Source organism: Bos mutus, chromosome 3 (assembly GCF_027580195.1).
Source record: "Bos mutus isolate GX-2022 chromosome 3, NWIPB_WYAK_1.1, whole genome shotgun sequence".
NCBI classification, from domain to species: Eukaryota; Metazoa; Chordata; class Mammalia; order Artiodactyla; family Bovidae; genus Bos; species Bos mutus.
In genome coordinates, this window is record NC_091619.1 from 41,878,599 (window position 1) to 41,899,133 (window position 20,535).

General features: G+C 35.5%; 1 protein-coding gene across 4 annotated transcripts in view; it reads right to left on the reverse strand.

Annotated features, from left to right (window-relative positions):
• Window positions 1–20,535, reverse strand: part of AGL (amylo-alpha-1,6-glucosidase and 4-alpha-glucanotransferase) — a 97,455-nt gene that overhangs the window by 29,152 nt on the left and 47,768 nt on the right. For all 4 annotated transcript variants that reach the window (XM_070367618.1, XM_070367619.1, XM_070367617.1 and 1 more), the window contains exons 8-21: window positions 18,655–18,778; window positions 18,238–18,340; window positions 18,050–18,147; window positions 17,227–17,366; window positions 15,981–16,168; window positions 13,771–13,894; window positions 13,023–13,186; window positions 12,628–12,729; window positions 12,361–12,516; window positions 12,118–12,268; window positions 9,857–9,981; window positions 9,656–9,768; window positions 9,416–9,550; window positions 3,376–3,506 (exon numbers count right to left, since the gene is read on the reverse strand). In XM_070367618.1, coding sequence (XP_070223719.1) covers window positions 3,376–3,506; window positions 9,416–9,550; window positions 9,656–9,768; window positions 9,857–9,981; window positions 12,118–12,268; window positions 12,361–12,516; window positions 12,628–12,729; window positions 13,023–13,186; window positions 13,771–13,894; window positions 15,981–16,168; window positions 17,227–17,366; window positions 18,050–18,147; window positions 18,238–18,340; window positions 18,655–18,778 — 1,854 coding nt within the window. The remainder of the gene's footprint in view (window positions 1–3,375; window positions 3,507–9,415; window positions 9,551–9,655; window positions 9,769–9,856; window positions 9,982–12,117; window positions 12,269–12,360; window positions 12,517–12,627; window positions 12,730–13,022; window positions 13,187–13,770; window positions 13,895–15,980; window positions 16,169–17,226; window positions 17,367–18,049; window positions 18,148–18,237; window positions 18,341–18,654; window positions 18,779–20,535) is intronic.

The window sequence follows — 20,535 nt, forward strand, 5'->3', positions numbered from 1 at the left end:
TGGCACTTCCCATGACTGGAGGTAAGTGTGGCAACACTGCCTTGAACCAAGATATAAAGGCAGGCTGACGGGGACTGTGGTCAGTCACATGAGCTATGCAGAGCTTTCCAAGATTCCTGTTTTCTGGGTTGGTCCTGCTCTTTTGAATTTTAATATTACAATATTCAAAGGCAATTGGCACAGCTTCCCTATCCTAAGGCATCTAGGGGCAGAAAACTGATAAGTTTGTCTTTTCACAGTTGAAAAGTGGTAGATTCATGAATATTCACGCAAGATTTAAGAAAAATCATAGAACTGGCCTCAGAGACAGCAAGATCACCTATGGTGATACTAAGAATAAAGTCTGTTCTGGAGAGAATCTTTGAAATATAACAGGAGTTTGTGTTGTTTAGTTGCTAAGTTGTCTGACTCTTTTGCAACCTCATGGATTGGATCCTGTTACCAGGTTCTTCTGTCCATGGAATATTCCAGGCAAGAATACTGGAGTGGGTCACCATTTCCTTCTCCAGGGGATCTTCCCAACCCAGAGATAGAACCCTGTCTCCTGCATTGGCAGGCGGGTTCTTTATTGCTGAGCCATCAAGGAAGACCATAACAGAGGTACTTGGAACTAAATGAGGTATCAAAATGAAGTATACAGACATATCCTCAAGTACCACTCAATTAGAAATATTAGAATTTCTATGCACATGTGTGTGTGTGTGTGTGTGTGTGTGTGCTCAGTCGTGTCCAATTCTTTGTGACTCCATGTACTGTAGCCCATCAGGCTCCTCTGTTCCTGGAATTTTCAAGGCAAGAATACTGGAGTGGGTTGTCATTTCTTACTCCAGGGCATCTTCCTGACCCAGGGATTGAACCTGCATCAGTCATCTATCTGCATTGGCAGGCAGATTCTTTGCCGCTGTGCCATAGAAATTTTTGGGCTTCCCAGGTGGCTCAGTGGTAAGAGGATCCACTTGCCAATGCAGGAGATGTAGTATGTTCAATCCCTGGGTCAGGAAGATCCCCTGGAAGAAATGGCAACCCACTCCAGTATTCTTGCCTGGAGAATCCCATGGACAGAGGAGCCTGGCAGGCTATAATCCATAGGGTTGCAAAGAATTTCTATGTATATATAACATATTGTTATTTCAATGACAGATAGCTAGAACAATACTTCTTTTCATCACTTAATAGGGTAGTAATTTAAAATTATATTGGCTTCACTGACTTCATTCCAAATAAATTTATTTAGTTAGTTAGAATTTAATTAATTTTATTGTGTATACTAAGCATGTTTTGAAAATTTCAAGTTAAATATATAAATTTAAGATATTGTTACAAGAAGTAGGGAAGGGGAATTCGGGTTAGAGAAGAGAAAGGTCAGTGAAATGGTTAAGTGTGATTTGAATAATCTCCTGGGTGTTTATTGGAAGGACTGATGTTGAAGTTGAAACTCCAATACTTTGGCCACCTGATGCGAAGAGCTGACTCATTTGAAAAGACCCTGATGTTGGGAAAGATTGAGGGCAGGAGGAGAAGGGGATGACAGAGGATAAGATGGTTGTATGGTATCACCGAATCGATGGACATGGGTTTGGGTGGACTCCGGGAATTGGTGATGGACAGAGAGGCCTGGAGTGCTGAGGTTCATGGGGTCGCAGAGTTGGACATGACTGAGTGACTGAACTGAACTGAGGTTGTTATTAAAAGCCTATTGGAAATACAACGTGATTGTTGAAATATTAAACAGCCAGAGGGATTACGGATTGGTATAGAGTACAAAAATAAATCAAATAAGGGCAATTATATTTAGAACAAATGAGAAAAATCATTTCATGAAGAAGTAGAAGGAAAGTAGAAAGTTTAGTTATGTCTATGCTGCTACTGCTAAGTTGCTTCAGTCGTGTCCGACTCTGTGCAACCCCAGAGACGGCAGCCCACCAGACTCCCCCGTCCCTGGGATTCTCCAGGCAAGAACACTGGAGTGGGTTGCCATTTCCTTCTCCAAAGCATGAAAGTGAAAAGTGAAAGTGAAGTCGCTAAGTCGTGTCCAACTCTTAGCGACCCCATGAACTGCAGCCTACCAGGCTATAACTATACTTAATTAATTATAAGGAACATAAAGGCGAGAAAAGAAGTTCACAAAAGTACAATCTTTTCAGGCAAGTAGAAAAAGGAGTTTAACATCTCAGAATGAAAATGGAGTAGATAGCTGCTTATGGCTGGTAACACATACATTTCTTTATTACAGCATAAAATAAAAAATGAGAATATTTCAGAAAAAATGTCATAAGCATAAAAAGTCTTAAAATTTTTTATTGAAAGCTTCTTATGTGCTTGATTTAGCAGAAGGTATGAAAGCTAAAAACAAGAACCCTTCAAAAGGCAAACATTATTCTTCTAAGGGTATAGTCCACTTAGTAGAGTTTGATAGCTAGTTATCACTGAATACTTACTATGAACTAACCACTCACTGTCTAAGTACTTTATACATATTAACTCATTTAATCCCAACAGTAAGCCCTTGTGGTAAACACTATTTTTATTTCCATTTTACAGATGAAAAATTGAGCCACAATTTGCCATATAATTAAAGCTAGTCAGTGCAACCCATAAAATTTGGTTCTAAAGCCTATTTCTTGACCATGATAAAACATTCACAAAAAATAGTATATTAATTATTAAAATAAAGCAATAAATTCCAAGGGCTAATAAGAGATACAATAGATAAATACAATGGGTGTCTGGAAGACAAAGAAATTACTGTGAAATCAATAATTAAGGAAGGATTTGTGGAAGATGTAAGAATTGAATTGGCCCTTAAAGACGGGAGATGTACAAAGAAATTAGGAGTCGAAAAGGAGGCTTGTTAAGTTGTAAACTTCATGAACCAGGAATATAAGTGCAATAAATCAAATTTCCTAAATAAAAATCTAAGAAAATATGGCTAACCAAATGAATTAAGCTGACAGTTAAATATTTAGTTCCTTTATCTCAGTTTACAACTACTCTAACTACAAAATATTTAACTAAAAGTTCTCTTTGTAGGATAAAGCAAATAGGCAATAAAAAAAATTTCCAATTATATGAAAAAAGATGACTATACTTACAACCTAGTCCCATTTGGGGCCCAAATGAATAATCTCATTTAATCCTCACAAAAGTCTATGAATTAGACTTTTAATTAGTCTATTCACATGTTATGGAGGCAGAAGTTGGGGCACAGAGAATTTAAGTTACTTGTCAGAGGTCAATCAATGAGTAGGTGGCAGAGCCATGATTTGAACCCAAGCAGTTGAACTCTGAGCCCATACTCTTACTTCTATAAGGAAGATACCACATGACCCTAAAAAAATACCCCTGAAAAGCTTCACCATCTTTATACTTGCTTACCTTGAAGACCTGCATATTTAAGAGGTAACCAGTTTGGTATGTTATAACATCCTCCACCATCTTCTTTTTCTTCTGATTCACATCGGTAAAGTACCTGATTTAGCTCAGCCAAAGTTAATCTAGAGGCAATACTAAAAATTGGAAAATAAAACTGGTTAAATATAATGAAATTCCACTTGCTGTCAATAAAAATAAAGAAGAAAATCTGAACCATAACCATAAAATGTCTTGGAAATGTATGTTTTAGGAACTCGGCATTATACTATACATTGTAAGCAGTACGCATTATAAACAACAATTACAGAACAAACATGCTAAAAACTCAGTTAGAAGTAACATTTCTTCCAAGACAAGGAATTAATCAAGTGCTACATTTTATTAGTTAGAAGTACACTGAAAAAATCTTTTGGCTGTTATACCCTTTATCTTTTAAATTTGTGTTTTTATTATTATTTTTTTTTAATTTGATGGTTATGAACACATATTTTTCTCATTCAAAAGGCTCCTGTTAACTGCAAGCCTAAGCCAGAATGTTCCATTTCCCTGTTTTTCAACTTGTGCTAAATCAAGAGCCTAGGGGAGAAATGGGTAGGTCTGAGAGTGGGGCAGGTCCTTCACCATGCAACAGCCACAAACTCTCCCCCTGGCCTCTTGGAGACAGAATGGCAGTTGACTTAAAAGATCCTATATCTCAGGGACTTCCCTGGTGGCCCAGTGGCTAAGACTCGATGCTCCCAATACAGAGGATCCCACATGCTGCAACTAACAGTTAACATGCCACATCTAAAGATCCCATGTGCTGCAACTAAGATCCGGGGCAGCCAAATAAATAAAAATTTAAAAAAGATCCTATATTTCAAGAGAAGAATTTGTTGGCAAAACGAACAGACACCAGAGAACTTTTGTAAGCAATGTATTTTTTAACCTTAAACTCTTTCTTTCTATTTTAGACTTAGTCTTTCTTCTCCTTTATATTCTCCTATGTGTGACAAGCACTTTTATACTAATTATCTTAAACTCAAAATAATTATCAAAGGACCAGTAAAAGGACAATCAAAAGTCAGTTAACTACCTTACAAATCACATGTTATTCTACTGTTGCCTATCTCTCCTTTTCCTTTCTGTCCTTCCCTAAAGTTGCACTACCTTTCAGATTCGTTGTTCAAAGAACTAAGATTTTCTTAAAGTTGTTTCTTGATAATGATCAGAATGCAGAAACTAACTCTCATGGCCTTAGTTTCAACAAAGGTTCAGTTAGCACTGAAATTGTATAAGGGACCACACCTACCTGAATGCAACTGAAACCCTACTTTCTTGCACTTCTAATTACTCAGGTAAATTCACCTTATATAACTGAAATATCATGAATATTATGTGAACACATATTTTCTTGAAAATATTCTCTTTTTTCTCATTTACTTCTGTCTCAACTTGGAACATGACTTAGTGACTAAACCACCACCATCAACTTAGAAAATTGTCAGCTGTGCTTTGTTCCCTCTGTCTCTGCTAGCTTCCCTCCTCTCTCCTGGGACTGACTGTAACTTGTGAGTCAAGAGTGAGTCAAATCAGCAGCCTCAGTACCAACTCCATTCTACTGTAGTATTTACCAATATGTAGCCAGTGAACTTCTTGCAGAAAGCCCAGAGATATATCCACACACCTATGGACACCTTATCTTTGACGAAGGAGGCAAGAATATACAATGGAAAAAAGACAATCTCTTTAACAAGTGGTGCTGGGAAAACTGGTCAACCACTTGTAAAAGAATGAAACTAGAACACTTTCTAACACCATACACAAAAATAAACTCAAAATGGATTAAAGATCTAAACGTAAGACTAGAAACTATAAAACTCCTAGAGGAGAACACAGGCAAAACACTCTCCGACATAAACCACAGCAGGATCCTCTATGACCCACCTCCCAGAATATTGGAAATAAAAGCAAAAATAAACAAATGGGATCTAATTAAAATTAAAAGCTTCTACACAACAAAGGAAACTATAAGCAAGGTGAAAAGACAGCCTCCAGAATGGGAGAAAATAATAGCAAATGAAGCAACGGACAAAGAATTAATCTCAAATATATACAAGCAACTCCTGCAGCTCAATTCCAGAAAAATAAATGACCCAATCAAAAAGTGGGCCAAAGAACTAAATAGACATTTCTCCAAAGAAGACATACAGATGGCTAACAAACATATGAAAAGATGCTCAACATCACTCATTATCAGACAAATGCAAATCAAAACCACAATGAGGTACCATTTCATGCCAGTCAGAATGGCTGCTATCCAAAAGTCTACAAGCAATAAATGCTGGAGAGGGTGTGGAGAAAAAGAAACCCTCTTACACTGTTGGTGGGAATGCAAACTAGTATAGACACTATGGAGAACAGTGTGGAGATTTCTGAAAAAACTGGAAATAGAACTGCCATATGACCCAGCAACCCTACTGCTGGGCATACACACTGAGGAAACCAGAATTGAAAGAGACACGTGTACCCCAATGTGCATCACAGCACTGTTTATAATAGCCAGGACATGGAAGCAACCTAGATGTCCATCAGCAGACAAATGGAATGGAAAGCTGTGGTACATATACGCAATGGAATGTTACTCAGCCATTAAAAAGAATCAATAGTGGTGATTACAAATATATCAAAAAAGATCTTCATGACCAAGATAATCACAATGCTCTGATCACTCAACTAGAGCCAGACATCCTGGAATGTGAAGTCAAGCGAGCCTTAGAAAGCATCACTACAAACAAAGCTAGTGCAGGTGATGGAATTCCAGTTGAGCTATTTCAAATCTTGAAAGATGATGCTGTGAAAGTGCTGCACTCAATATGCCAGCAAATTTGGAAAACTCATCAGTGGCCACAAGACTGGAAAAGGTCAGTTTTCATTCTAATCCCAAAGAAAGGCAATGCCAAAGAATGCTCAAACTACCACACAATTGCACTCATCTCACACGCTAGTAAAGTAATGCTCAAAATTCTCCAAGCCAGGCTTCAGCAATACATGAACCATGAACTTCCAGATGTTCAAGCTGGTTTTACAAGAGGCAGAGGAACCAGAGATCAAATTGCCAACATCCGCTGGATCATCGAAAAAGCAAGAGAGTTCCAGAAAAACATCTATTTCTGCTTTATTGACTATGCCAAAGCCTTTGACTGTGTGGATCACAATAAACTGTGGAAAATTCTGAAAGAGATGGGAATACCAGACCACCTGACCTGCCTCTTGAGAAACCTATATGCAGGTCAGGAAGCAACAGTTAGAACTGGACATGGAACAACAGACTGGTTCCAAATAGGAAAAGGAGTACGTCAAGGCTGTATATTGTCACCCTGCTTATTTAACTTCTACGCAGAGTACATCATGAGAAATGCTGGGCTGGAAGAAGCACAAGCTGGAATCAAGATTGCCGGGAGAAATATCAATAACCTCAGATATGCATATGACACCACCCTTATGGCAGAAAGTGAAGAGGAACTAAAACGCCTCTTGATGAAAGTGAAAGAGGAGAGTGAGAAAGTTGGATTAAAGCTCAATATTCAGAAAACGAAGATCATGGCATCTGGTCCCATCACTTTATAGGAAATAGATGGGGAAACAGTGGAAACAGTGTCAGACTTTATTTTTCTGGGCTCCAAAATCCCTGCAGATGGTAACTGCAGCCATGAAATGAAAAGACGCTTACTCCTTGGAAGGAAAGTTATGACCAACCTAGACAGCATATTAAAAAGCAGAGACATTACTCTGCCAACAAAGGTCCGTCTAGTCAAGGCTATGGTTTTTCCAGTGGTCATGTATGGATGTGAGAGTTGGACTGTGAAGAAAGCTCAGTGCCGAAGAATTGATGCTTTTGAACTGTGGTGTTGGAGAAGACTCTTGAGAGTCCCTTGGACTGCAAAGAGATCCAACCAGTCCATTCTAAAGGAGATCAGTCCTGGGATTTCTTTGGAAGGAATGATGCTAAAGCTGAAACTCCAGTACTTTGGCCATCTCATGCGAAAAGTTGACTCATTGGAAAAGACCCTGATGCTGGGAGCGATTGTGGGCAGGAGGAGAAGGGGACGACAGAGGAGGAGATGGCTGGATGGCGTCACCGACTCGATGGACATGAGTTTGAGTGAACTCCGGGAGTTGGTGATGGTCAGGGAGGCCTGGTGTGCTGCGATTCATGGGGTCGCAAAGAGTCGGACACGACTGAGCGACTGAACTGAACTGAACTGAAAAAGAATGCCTTTGAATCAGTTCTGATGAGGTGGATGAAACTGGAGCCTATTATACAGAGTGAAGTAAGCCAGAAAGAAAAACACAAATACAGTATACTAACATATATATGGAATTTAGAAAGGTGGTAACGATAACCCTTTATGCGAGACAGCAAAAGAGTCAGATGTATAGAACAGTCCTTTGGACTCTGTGGGAGAGGGCAAGGGTGGTATGATATGGGAGAAGGGCATTGAAACATGTAAATTATCACATGTGAAATGAATCAACAGTCCAGGTTCGATGCATGATACAGGGTGCTCGGGGCTGGTGCACTGGGATGACCCAGAGGGATGGGATAGGGAGGGAGGTGGGAGGGGGGTTCAGGATGGGGAACACATGTACACCCATGGCGGATTCATGTCAATGTATGGCAAAACCAATACAATATTGTAAAGTAAAATAAATAAATAAAACAGATTAAAAAAAAAAAAAAAGAATCACCTGGAGAGCATATTCAAGTGCAGATTCTTGTCCCTAGATAATCTTAGTAGCTCTGATGAGGAATGTGCTATTTTATAAACATGCCATTAAAAAAAAAAAAAAAAAAAAAAGCATGCCATAGAAGCACAAAACTGCTTCATCTCAGATTTTTAAAATAATTTATCTACTAAGTATGGCTTGAATTAAGAGTTAATATCCTTACTAATAAAAGCTCTTATAGAACAACAAAACCAACTGAACAGAACATAAAAATGAACTAATATTTAAAAATGACATTTCACTAAATAAATACAAATGACTTATGAACACAGAAATTATCTTAATATTTAAAATAAATTGAGATGTAATTTTAAAGTACTTTATATTTACCAATTTGACTAGTAATAGCTAACACTTATTGATCACTGATACTCTCTGTCAAACACTGTTCTGAGAGTCACTATATCTCCTAAGTAACTTGCCCAAAGTCTTACTTCTTACAGTTAATAAGTCTGAAATTGGATTTAAATCCAGGCAATCTGGTCCCATCCTTTATGCTCTTAAACATTACATTATAATAACATATACTCAGTAAGGATGTGGGATATTAGACTTTTACATTGAGCTGAAAATATTAATATAATCTTTCTGGAAAGGATCTGGCAGTATTAAAAGCCTCAAATATACGATAGTCTAACTCAGAAATTCCATTCCTGGAAATTATCCTAGTACTCATGACATATAACATATATTGAGCATTTGTTATGTGCCATGAATTGTATTAAGTGTTTCATGTGCATTATCCAATTTAATACTTATGAAATCTAAGAGGTAGGAATTATTTTAAGCCTCATTTTCCAAATAAGGAAACTGAGATGAATAAAGTGTAAATAACTGGTCCAAGTTAAAGTGTCCAAAAAATGGAGACTGATGAAATAAACTATGGTATAGCCAGATATAAGAACAATGTATTGGCATTAAAAAAATGAAATGGTAAAGAGTATGATGCATGTAACTTAGTCTCAAATAGCTCAGAAAAATTGTATGTGTGTATATATAAAGATGTGTATATACATATAGATATATATGTGTACATATGTATACATGTGTATCTATCTATCTAGAGAGCATGTATGAGTGAGATAGCATGTGTGCACACAAATGATAAAGTAACAGGATAAAAGGTTAACAATAAATGATCTCAATACTGCTGGTCCTTGGACTATCCTTTGAGCAACAAGGATATAGAGAAGCCTTAAAACTACTTAAATCAGGCTTGTGACAACTTATCATTATTAAAGTGGCAAATCTCCATAAAATAAGGCATACTTACGAAGCAAAAGGAATTGTTAATATAGGATCTGCATTGTCAACAGCAAGACTCCCAGATTTAAAGTGAGGACTGAACTGTGTCAGATGATTTCGAAGAATTCCAACAGCAACTTGCGCATGTGGATCAAGACTAACTCTGAAAACATTAATTAAAATGTGGTTGATTTTTAGGAGTAATTTATTCAAAATTAACAGAATATGTAAAATATTTTAAATATAAAGTCAATAGCTTGAACTCTACCTGAATATAATAACACTTCCTGGAGACAAATTTTCAAATTCTATTTCTTGAATATATTCATTGGGTCCTTTTGTAGTAACTCCAGCTTGCTTAACAATTTTACTTTCATTGAGCTTGAAAAAAATATATAAAACCAGTCGATAAATAAGCCTAATGTCCTTAAAATGTTAAATACAGTAGTGAGATGAGAGTCCGAAGTACCTGAATATGTTCTCTAATTTCTACTGTGATGTTTGGTATTCCATTGATTGAATTAGCATCCTTCCTATAAGGTGCTGTATTTCTCTCAACAGTTCTAGCTTCAAGAACTACTTCTTCAATTTTGCCTAGGAATATATAAAAACTTTAACAAAATTTCACATTAAACTATCTGAAATTAAGAACTGCTAAAGGAGTTTTAAATCATTTAACCTAAAGTTGAATATATTAGCTAACTTAAAAAAAAGCAATCTGAGAGTAGATAATTCTATGTAACATGCAGTTTTCATACATGCTTTTAAAAAATTAACAGAACTATTTAAAAGAGATCTCATCAAGTAATAACAGTTTAGCTCTGGGAAACAATGTGAAACCTTTCTAATATTGACAGGAGAGAAAGTAGATCACTTGAAAGGCTTACATTTTAAAAATGGAATATTTCAAAGACAGAAAAAGTAGGGAAAAGTTAAACACCCAGATCCCACTACCTCGCTTAAGAAAATATTCCAAACCCAACTGATGTCCGTGTGTTCCCTTTCTTTCCCTTCAGAGGTAACCACTACCTGAAGGCTGGTCTGCATTGATCCTGTGCATTTTTACTACATATACCTGTTTCCCTAAGCACCATATACTGTTCTCCATATTTCCAAGTTTATGTGAGTGGATTCAAGTTATAGATACACTTCTGCAACTTCCTTTCTATTGGATAACACTGTAGTTTTTCAAATTTGTTTATACTGCTATGTTAGCTCTACCTCATTCATTTTAGATGCCAAACAGTATTCCACTGTATGAGTGTACCCAAATGTATTCATTTAACCACCACTGTCATTATTTTCCTCTATTATCAATAATGTTACAATAAATATTTTTGTGCATATTTCCTAGTGGAAGTGCAGGAGAGTTTCTCAGATACACACCTGGGAATAGAACTGCTAGATCAAAGGATATATAAAACTGAAACTTTATTATTTAAATAATTTGAACTTTAAACTGTTAATCTGACAATGAAAGACCTTCTGATCCAGAAGTCTACTTCTGAAAATATATACTAAGAAAATTATTCAAAACAAAAAGATTATTCCTAGTGTATACTCAAATCTTAAAGAGCACTGCTAAACACACATAAATGTTAAAAATGGAATGCTAACATAATAAAATATAAAACATTCAACATAATGAAAATCAAAATTATGTGGACTGAGAAAATGGAACATGTTTTAAGAATGATCACTGATCAAAAACAAAACAAAACCCTGAGATATTACTGTATACATTGAGTGCAACCATGTAAAACTATATATGTATATTAGTTACAACCAGATGAGATTACTGTATATAAACTTGTGAACAGTTAAAAAAAAAGCAATAGACATTTAACCCTAAAACTATTCAAGTTGATAACTTCTAAAAATGGGAGTTATGAATATTTTGCAATCAGCAACAAATATAGAGTATGATCATGTTTGTGAGAAGCTTCATTCACTCAGTTAGTCAATGGACTTGGACAGCTGCTATATGCACAGGAGCATGTTATGCCATAATATATTATATATAATAATAAATAAGGAAATTAAATATACATATCTAGAAAACAATCAAGTAATAATAAGTATATACCTCAAGGATGCATTTTATAATGTCTGAGTGATACAGAGACTATAATTGCTATATGTTCAGAGGACAGAGAGTTTACTGAGTACTTAGAGAAGGCTTCTCAAAGGAGGTGAAACTTTAGTCCTTGAAAGATGTAAAGAATTCATAAATAAGTAGGAGTAAGGCTACTTAGGGAGCAGTGAAAATATCTATTTGGTTGAAACAGATGAGGATGGATTATAAAGTGCCTTAAATATTAAACTACTTTCCATTTTGGTTTATATATGTAAATATATGTATACATATACAGAAACACTTGGACACACATATAAATATATATGTATATACATATGTACATGAATATACATATAAATCTAGCTGGGTGTAGAAGAAATACATGTTCATTTATATAAATTAGGAGATAGGAAAATGTATTAGGATGAAAATAAAATCAGAACTCAAAAAATGTTAACATTTAACAGTATTTCCAGGTTTTGCTCCATGTAGTAAAAATACAAGTTATCAAAAATTTGTAATTCTTTTTCTTAACTACATCTATACTCACACTGTGTTACAATATATATGACACGTAACAACAATTTAATAATATTTATTATTATTAACAATTTAACAATACAACCAAAACAACATTTTTTAGATCACATTACCAGGGATGCACATTTGAGGCACTTCCTTGCTGTAAAATGAAGTCTTGGGATTCCTGAAAGCAGTTCTAGAAACAGATACGACCGACTGATGGATACTGGGTGAATGTCTGGTTACAGCCACTATGTCTGCATCAACTTGATCCACATACACCTGAGAAACAGAGAGAAAACACATTAGTGCTCAAACTGGAAAGACTCTAAAACTGAACCTAAGAAAGGAACCTAGAAAATGTAGCTTCTTGCCTGGATAAAACCCTTGGCTCCAAGCTCTTGGTGAAGTTTATTGATTGCACACCTGGCCGCAATAATGCCACTCTGGGAGTTCACTTCACCAGCGTTGGATGGCGATGCTGCAGGATTCCATTTAGTGTAAAACCGCTCTTCAGAAACTACTGAAATCTGAACAAAACAAAAACTTAGCCATGTGCATGTTTTAATGACAATGAGGAATTCTGGTAAAAATGATCAGTTTTGGGCCTTGTGGGTTTTAAAAAACAACACATAACAAACCTGGTGAGGCACTAATTCGTCATAGCCTTTCGTACTACCACTAGCACAACATGCCATGGAGACAATTGTGGTACTTGGGAGAGCGTCATATGCTGACCTATGCTACAAAAGAGTAAAACAACACAAGTTTATTTTCTTTCAAATGCAAAGTGCCATGCTATAGCCCCATGACGTAAAAGGAGAAGTACAGAATGTACATAAGTACATCCTGAAGATGTATTCATTTGCTTTAAGACAAATGACAAACCACTCAAAAACCTTTAAATCACAATCACTTACAAATCTAAGGCACTATTTTGAGGTACTGTGGATATTACTGCCATTAAACAGCAGAGAACTAAACATCAAAACATTTAGCGAAATAAGGAAATACAAGCAACAGGATAGACGCTTACCACAATAGGACACTCGTTATCATGGGTGATGTCCATAAACAGGGCATGTGCAATAGCTGGCACTAAAGGCCTCAAACAGGGCTGAACAAAGGATCCAACAGGCTCTCCTCCGTATCGGTAAACTAATCTGCCCTCTTCATGGCTATCGTATGCACTCATTGCCTCTGCAAAGCATTACAGAGTATTTTAACAATCTTCATTAGCAATGTCCAAAAAGAGATTAGATTTTGTATTGTGACTGACTTTCAAAAACAGACCACAAAAATATTATCAAAAATAAAACTGATTTAAACATTTAAACAAATGTCCATCAGTTTAAATGACAAAAAGTCTTTTCTGCAACTTAACCAGAGAAATGGCTCATGCAGTAAAAAAGGAATATATGCTGCTTATTAGGATGTTGGTTACATAAAATCTATGGAGAAAAATCTCAAGATTACATCATTTAGGCAGATAGAGATGAAAAACAGATTTATATATTTTCAACAACAAAAAAGTGATTTTGTTCAAGTCATCAATTCGTTCCATTGGTCTTTCAAGTTAAAATGAGACATCTTACCCCAAAGTAGAAATTTTCACTAATGAAAACAGACTCAGTTATATTAAGAAATTTTGAGTAGAATATTTAAAAGAACAATAACTATGTTGAACATTATTAAACACTGTACATAAAGCTATTAAATGCCTTTTAATCTACTTAAACAAAAACTGAAGCTTTAGATGGGAAAAACACTTTCAATGAGCCTACCTCTTATTAAGGAACTAATGCCCAGTCTAGTAACAAAGACATTGTCCAGGTCTTCACTTCCTGTGAACAGTTCAGCTACTACATATAAATTGGGTTGCAATTTCCTAGCAGCATCCAACATATACTGCAAAAAGCACAGTCACAAATATAACAGAAAGAGAAAAGCAAGATGGTGTGGGGGAAGGAGAGGAGGCAAGACTAGGCATGGATTTGACACAGGAAAATACCATGTAGCAAGACAAAATGGAAATCCAAGAGAATTTCCAAAGAAATTTAATTGTGCATAAGTAAGAAAACATAAAATGGACCAAAACATACAGAAAACAAAAGAATGTATAAAGCGAATATAACAGTTAAAAAGGAAGATTAGATTTTGCAGATGGGACACAAAAGGGGGAAAAAAAGGAAGAAGAAAAATGTTAGTGTCACTTAAAAAATGTAAACCATAGTACTGCAATTCTGCTAGGCTTTCCAAACCCTATTTTATGTTTTGTTTTTAATATCCCTAATTAGCCTATTAATTTTCAGGCCCTTGACTAAACTATAAATGATAAATTCCCTGCTGGTGCATCATTTAGCTATTGTAAAGATTAGGTCTGACTAGACTTAAGCCAGTTTTTCCTGAAGATGATAATAAATTCCTTTTTTTTTCCTGGCCACGCTTTGTGGCTTGCTGAATTTTCGTTCACTGACCAGGGACTGAACGCAGGCCACGGCAGTGAAAGCACTGAGTTCTAACCATTGGACTGCCAAGGAATTCCCCAGAACTTCTAATCAGAAATCAGATCAGTTCAAAAAAAATTGTTGAACATTTGCACAAAGGCTAATACTTGAAATTCTAACACATAAGACCCTAGAGGTTTTTTAAACTTAAATTTTAGTATTCTGTATTTTGCTATAATGTTATAACCATCTTACAAATGTATTGCTAAAGGCATACATTTAAAAAAAAACTCTGCCTTTTTTTGAAGCTAAAAATGTTCTACTACCTTAACTAATGTTCATTAAATTCTTCCAAATCAAAGCAATTTTTCATCACAGGACTTGAAACATATGCATTATAATACTGCTTTAAAATGATAGAAATAGATGTTTTTCAGATAAGCACACATTTCCACAGAACACTAACTTGTCACTAGGAAAGTTTCAAAGATCTTACAAATAGAATGAAACTCTAAAGTGTTTACAAAGCTGTAAACATAAAAGATAATGCTATAAATTATATAAAATTTATAGCATTTATAGTATTATATAAAATTTAAAGCATTATCTTTTATGTTTCATAAAAGATAACACTATAAATGTTGGCATTGCTTACGTTACTATAAAAAACCTGAAGAGGAACAGAAAATTTTTATGTTTACATTTACATATAATTATATTTCCATATGATAATGAAAATTGAATCAGTGAGACAAACTATCTTCAATATGCTATAATGCTAGTGTTTATTTATTATTATTTTTTTTAATGCTAGTGTTTAAATAATTATTATAATATGAAATAAGCTATATGACTTCACTGCTGCTAAGTCACTTCAGTCGTGTCCGACTCTGTGCGACCCCATAGATGGCAGCCCACCGGGCTCCCCTGTCCCTGAGATTCTCCAGGCAAGAATACTGGCTTGGGTTGCCATTTCCTTCTCCAGTGCATGAAAGTGAAAAGTGAAAGTGAAGTTGCTCAGTCATGTCTGACCCTCAGCGACCCCATGGACTGCAGCCTTTCAGGCTCCTCCGTCCATGGGATTTTCCAGGCAAGAGTACTGGAGTGGGGTGCCATTGCCTTCTCCAATATGACTTCACAGTGGCTACTAATTTATTGAAACTAACCTAATAATAAGAATAAGACAAATTAATATTTATATATTGTTAAATTATTAACAAGGTTAATTCTTTTAAAATATTAACATTAAAATATTAATAATATTTTAATAATATATATGGCATATTGTTGTATGTGTATTATCGGAGACAATATAATGTCCCTAACTTAAATAAAAATATTAACTCATACGTTTTATGCCCAGTACTCCATAATATCTGCATCAAAAATTCTCGGAATTATGCAAATTATGCAAGTTTTAAAATACTACCACCATATTACTGTTAGCATTCAACAAGCAAAAGGAAACATGTATTTGTACACTCTTATTAAGGAAAGCTAGGAAAGGACACTGATTTCTTTAACATAGATGAATTATTTATCTGTACCTCTGCTACATGAAGAGGTGTTGAGTGACAATTATCAAGACGGACTCCCTGGAAATAAGTTGCGGTGATTTCTGTGTATTTTTTCATGTGTGCCCAGAGATAAGGACAGTCCTCTGGTTTTTTCCCATAGCGTAATTTAACACTGTCTCCCCAGCAAATAAGTTCTCTCCTTAGATAAACATCTGAACCTGTTAAAAAAGGAGCTTGCTTTCAATGGTTCAAGGAATAAAATGAAAATATGTATTTCAAGGAAAAACTGTTGTTTTAAAATCACATTTATTATTTCTAACACAAGCCATATATAGGTTAAAATTATATCTAAAATGGTATGGGATAAAGTTTTAAAAAATTGATAGTAATTTAGATCTCCTATCTATTTTGCTAAAACTGTACCTTACATTCTCTTCTAAAAACGTGTGCTAAATAGTAAAAATTCAAGTTGCTTCTTAAAGGAAAACAGTAATAGTAATATCATGAGCCTTTAAAGCTATACCAAAACCATTTAAAGCTCCATCTCCACCTTGCTACCAATTTTTGGCAATATGTTACATTAAATCCATGGTGTAGAGCAAAGTATCATTTTTCACTTCGAATGGTTGGAAAGGAGATGGCAGAGATACTTAAATGCAAAGCTACATGTTTTTTTTAAAAAATGAGACTTCTGAATTAAATTTAATGTCATAAAAACAGGCTTCTGATTCTAAAATGTTAAAAAATAAATATATCGATAGGTCCCTTGCAAAATTATTCCTGGCAATGAAACAGCTATAAGAAATAAGAAGCTAGCATTAAGTAAGAGGGAATCTAAAAACAATTGTTTTCTAGTTTAACTGTCATTCAAATATCTTAAATACTCCTCTAGCTAATCAGTGAAAATATCTCTTACAATAAACAGTTGTAACCATACAGGTTCAGATGGCTTTTTAAAGATGCAAATGAGTACATTTGTGTACAAATGAGTTGCCCAAATAAAATCTTCTGTAGAACCATAATATCAAATAGATATATGAGAACTCTTCTGTTTGAGGAGATAGGGGTAGAAAAGGAAAGAAGGAGAAAGAAGCTGAATCTCATTCTGTCAGTTCCTTCTCTTCTCTCAAACTGTATGCACCTCTGGCATGACCAATGAAACAATTTAAAAATCATCAGCCTACTCGGGGAACAAAATCAACAAACAATTTATATTCTGAGCTTGCCATGAACTTTTATTTCCCTGTCCATAGAGAAGTTAACAAAAATGACATACCTGGTTCAGCAAAATTTCGAAGGGGATCATCTCCCATTACCCATCCATTATGTGCCATCAGAAAACAAGCTTTATTTGGGACATGAATCATTGATTCTTCTACAGAGAGGGATATGTCTTCAAAGGGGAAAGTAAAATATCTAGGAGATACAATGAAGTATGAAATCCATACAGGAAATTCCTTGGAGAAAATCTGAATTAATACCATTAAAATTAAACTTTGTCCCTAATGAATAGAATAGATAAGATTAGTTTGACACCATTTATAAGAAATAAGAAATAAACTTCAATACAGGTGAAAAAATCATCAGACATTTTGAGTAAATCTAGCAGGATTTGAGAAATTGAGTAAGTATTATACTATATCTGATTAACATTCTAAGTATAGAATGTTAGTACAGAACATTCTAATAACTTTAAAAATCTCATAGAATGACTAAGAAAATCACTAAAGTATTGACATTATTTTGCAAAAGTTTTTACTATGCTTCAGTTGCCTAATCTCTGCTGTACACTACTTATAAGGAGCTAAATACTTGCTTAATTTGCTTAACAGTGAAATTATTAGTAAGTATGCAGTCCTCCAGAAACATGAATGTAAATGATTATAAATTGGTTCATACTGATGATAGTTTCTCTAATTAAAGATTTGCCTAACAAAATTAATTAATATTAAGCCTAGTTACCAGATCAAAACTGCTATTTCAATTTAACAAACATACTGGGTCACACATTCAAGGAAATTAAAATTTAGGTTAATTTGAAGAATTTAGTACAATTTCAATTTTTAACCTTTCATGAGAAGAAAACAAAAATGGAATACCTGGTAACCAAAGGATGTTTTCTAGTAACAGGTCCTAGTTTAGGTCCATGGTCAGCCAGTCGTTCATAAAACACATTTCCCAAAAGGCAATTGACTGCCTAGAAAACATGAACTTATGTCAATAACAACAACAAAAAACAGTATTAAAACTCAGAGAAAAACAGCAGTTCAAAAGAAGTAGGTAAAACCTGTTCCTGATGATAGTTAATGAGTTGATGCTTCTCCGAATTTAATTCCTCAATTCTCTTCCTGAACCAATTGCAGCATTCATTAATTGCGGCTGGCCCATTGCTTGAAGTAGATAAAGCAATACGAATATTATTTAATGGTTCTACAAACTCTACATTAAAAATTTTTCTAATACGGGTCATAGAAACTTAGGACCTTAATTAAGACTTAAGAAATTTTCCAGTTGTATACATTTTTACCACAAAAGGGGAAATGTCATGTGTTGGAAGTAGTAATTATAGGGAATTACTTTATTTCATTTTTTATTCAGGCTGTTAACAAATAGCATAAAAATAATACCATAAACGTAATCAGAATAGTCATAAAGGTTTACAAGCAATATTATTCTTTAGTATGTAGTAAAATATAAAACATACTCATGTGGTATGAAAGTTGCTAGAGCAACATTCATATCTACAGTGCAGCCAAGCCGTCTGTATTCAGGATCCTGAATTATCTTAAGGTGGTGATCTGGATCAGGCCTTGTTGTTTTCCTATTTTCTGAAAGAAAGAAAATATTATATCTTAAATGCAGATATATATAAGGAGATTATAACTGTTACTTATTTCATATTTTTAGTTTATTGTTTTTTTCTTAGAAAATAAAAGAACTATTTATTTCATAAGCATTCCTTCCTACCTCCCTACGTATCCTTCTGCAAAAACCTAACACACACACACACACACACACAGAAGGAAAGAGAGAGAGAGGCGGCATTGGGTAAAGAGGAGAGAGAGATCCTGACTGGGGAAAAAAAAACAACACTGTAGAAGAAAAACGCAGCAATTCCCACCAGTTCAACCCCAGTCCCCACCTTACTGCTTTGATTAGTATTCAGGTATTCTATACATTTTTTAGGGCACTAAAGATGTTCCGTTCAGTCACTCAGTCATGTCTGACTCTTTGTGACCCCATGGACTGCAGCACCCCAGGCTTCCCTGTCCATTACCAACTACTGGAGCTTATTCAAACCCATGTCCATTGAGTCAGTGATGCCATCTAACCATCTCATCCTCTGTTGTTCCCTTCTCCTCCCGCCTTCAATCTTCCCCAGCATCAGGGTCTTTTCCAATGAGTCAGTTCTTCGCACCAGGTGGGCAAAGTACTGGAGTTTCAGCTTCAGCATCAGTCCTTCCAATGAATATTCAGGACTGATTTCCTTTAGGATGGACTGGTTGGATCTCCTTGCAGTCCAAGGGACTCTCAAGAGTCTTCTCCAACACCACAGTTCAAAAGCATCAATTCTTTGGCGCTCAGCTTTCTTTATAGTCCAACTCTCACATCCATATATGACCACTGGAAAAACGATAGCCTTGACCAGAAGGACCTTTGTTGGCAAAGGAATGTCTCTGCTTTTAATATGCTATCTAGGTTGGTCATAACTTTCCTTTCAAGGAGTAAGCATCTTTTAATTTCATGGCTGCAATCACCATCTGCAGTGATTTTGGAGCCCCAAAAATAAAGTCTGCCACTGTTTCCACTGTTTCCCCATCTATTTCTCATAAAGTGATGGGACCGGATGCCACGATCTTAGTTTTCCGAATGTTAAGTTTTAAGCCAACTTTTTCATTCTTCTCTTTCACTTTCATCAAGAGGCTCTTTAGTTCTTTGCTGTCTGCCATAAGGGTGGTGTCATCTGCATATCTGAGGTTACTGATATTTCTCCTGGCAATTTTGATTCCAGCTTGTGTTTCTTCCAACCCAGCGTTTCTCATGATGTACTCTGCATATAAGTTAAATAAGCAGGGTGACATTATACAGCTTTGATGTACTCCTTTCCCGATTTGGAACCAGTCTGTTGTTCCATGCCCAGTTCTAACTGTTGCTTTCTGACTTGCCTCTTGGTTTCTCAAGAGGCAGCTCAGGTGGTCTGGTATTACCATCTCTTGAAGAATTTTTTACAAGTTTGTTGTGATCCACACAGTCAAAAGCTTTGGCATAGTCAATAAAGCAGAAATAGATGTTTTTCTGGAACTCTCTTGCTTTTTTGATGATCCAGCAGCTGTTGGCAATTTGATCTCTGGTTCCTCTGCCTTTTCTAAATCCAGCTTCAACATCTGGAAATTAATGGTTCACATACTGTTGAAGCCTAGCTTGGAGAATTTTGAGCATTACTTTACTAGCGTGTGAGATGAGTGCAACTGTGCGGTAGTTTGAGCATTCTTTGGCATTGCCTTTCTTTGGGATTGGAATGAAAACTGACCTTTTCCAGTCTTGTGGCTGCTGTTGAGTTTTCCAAATTTGTTGGCATATTGAG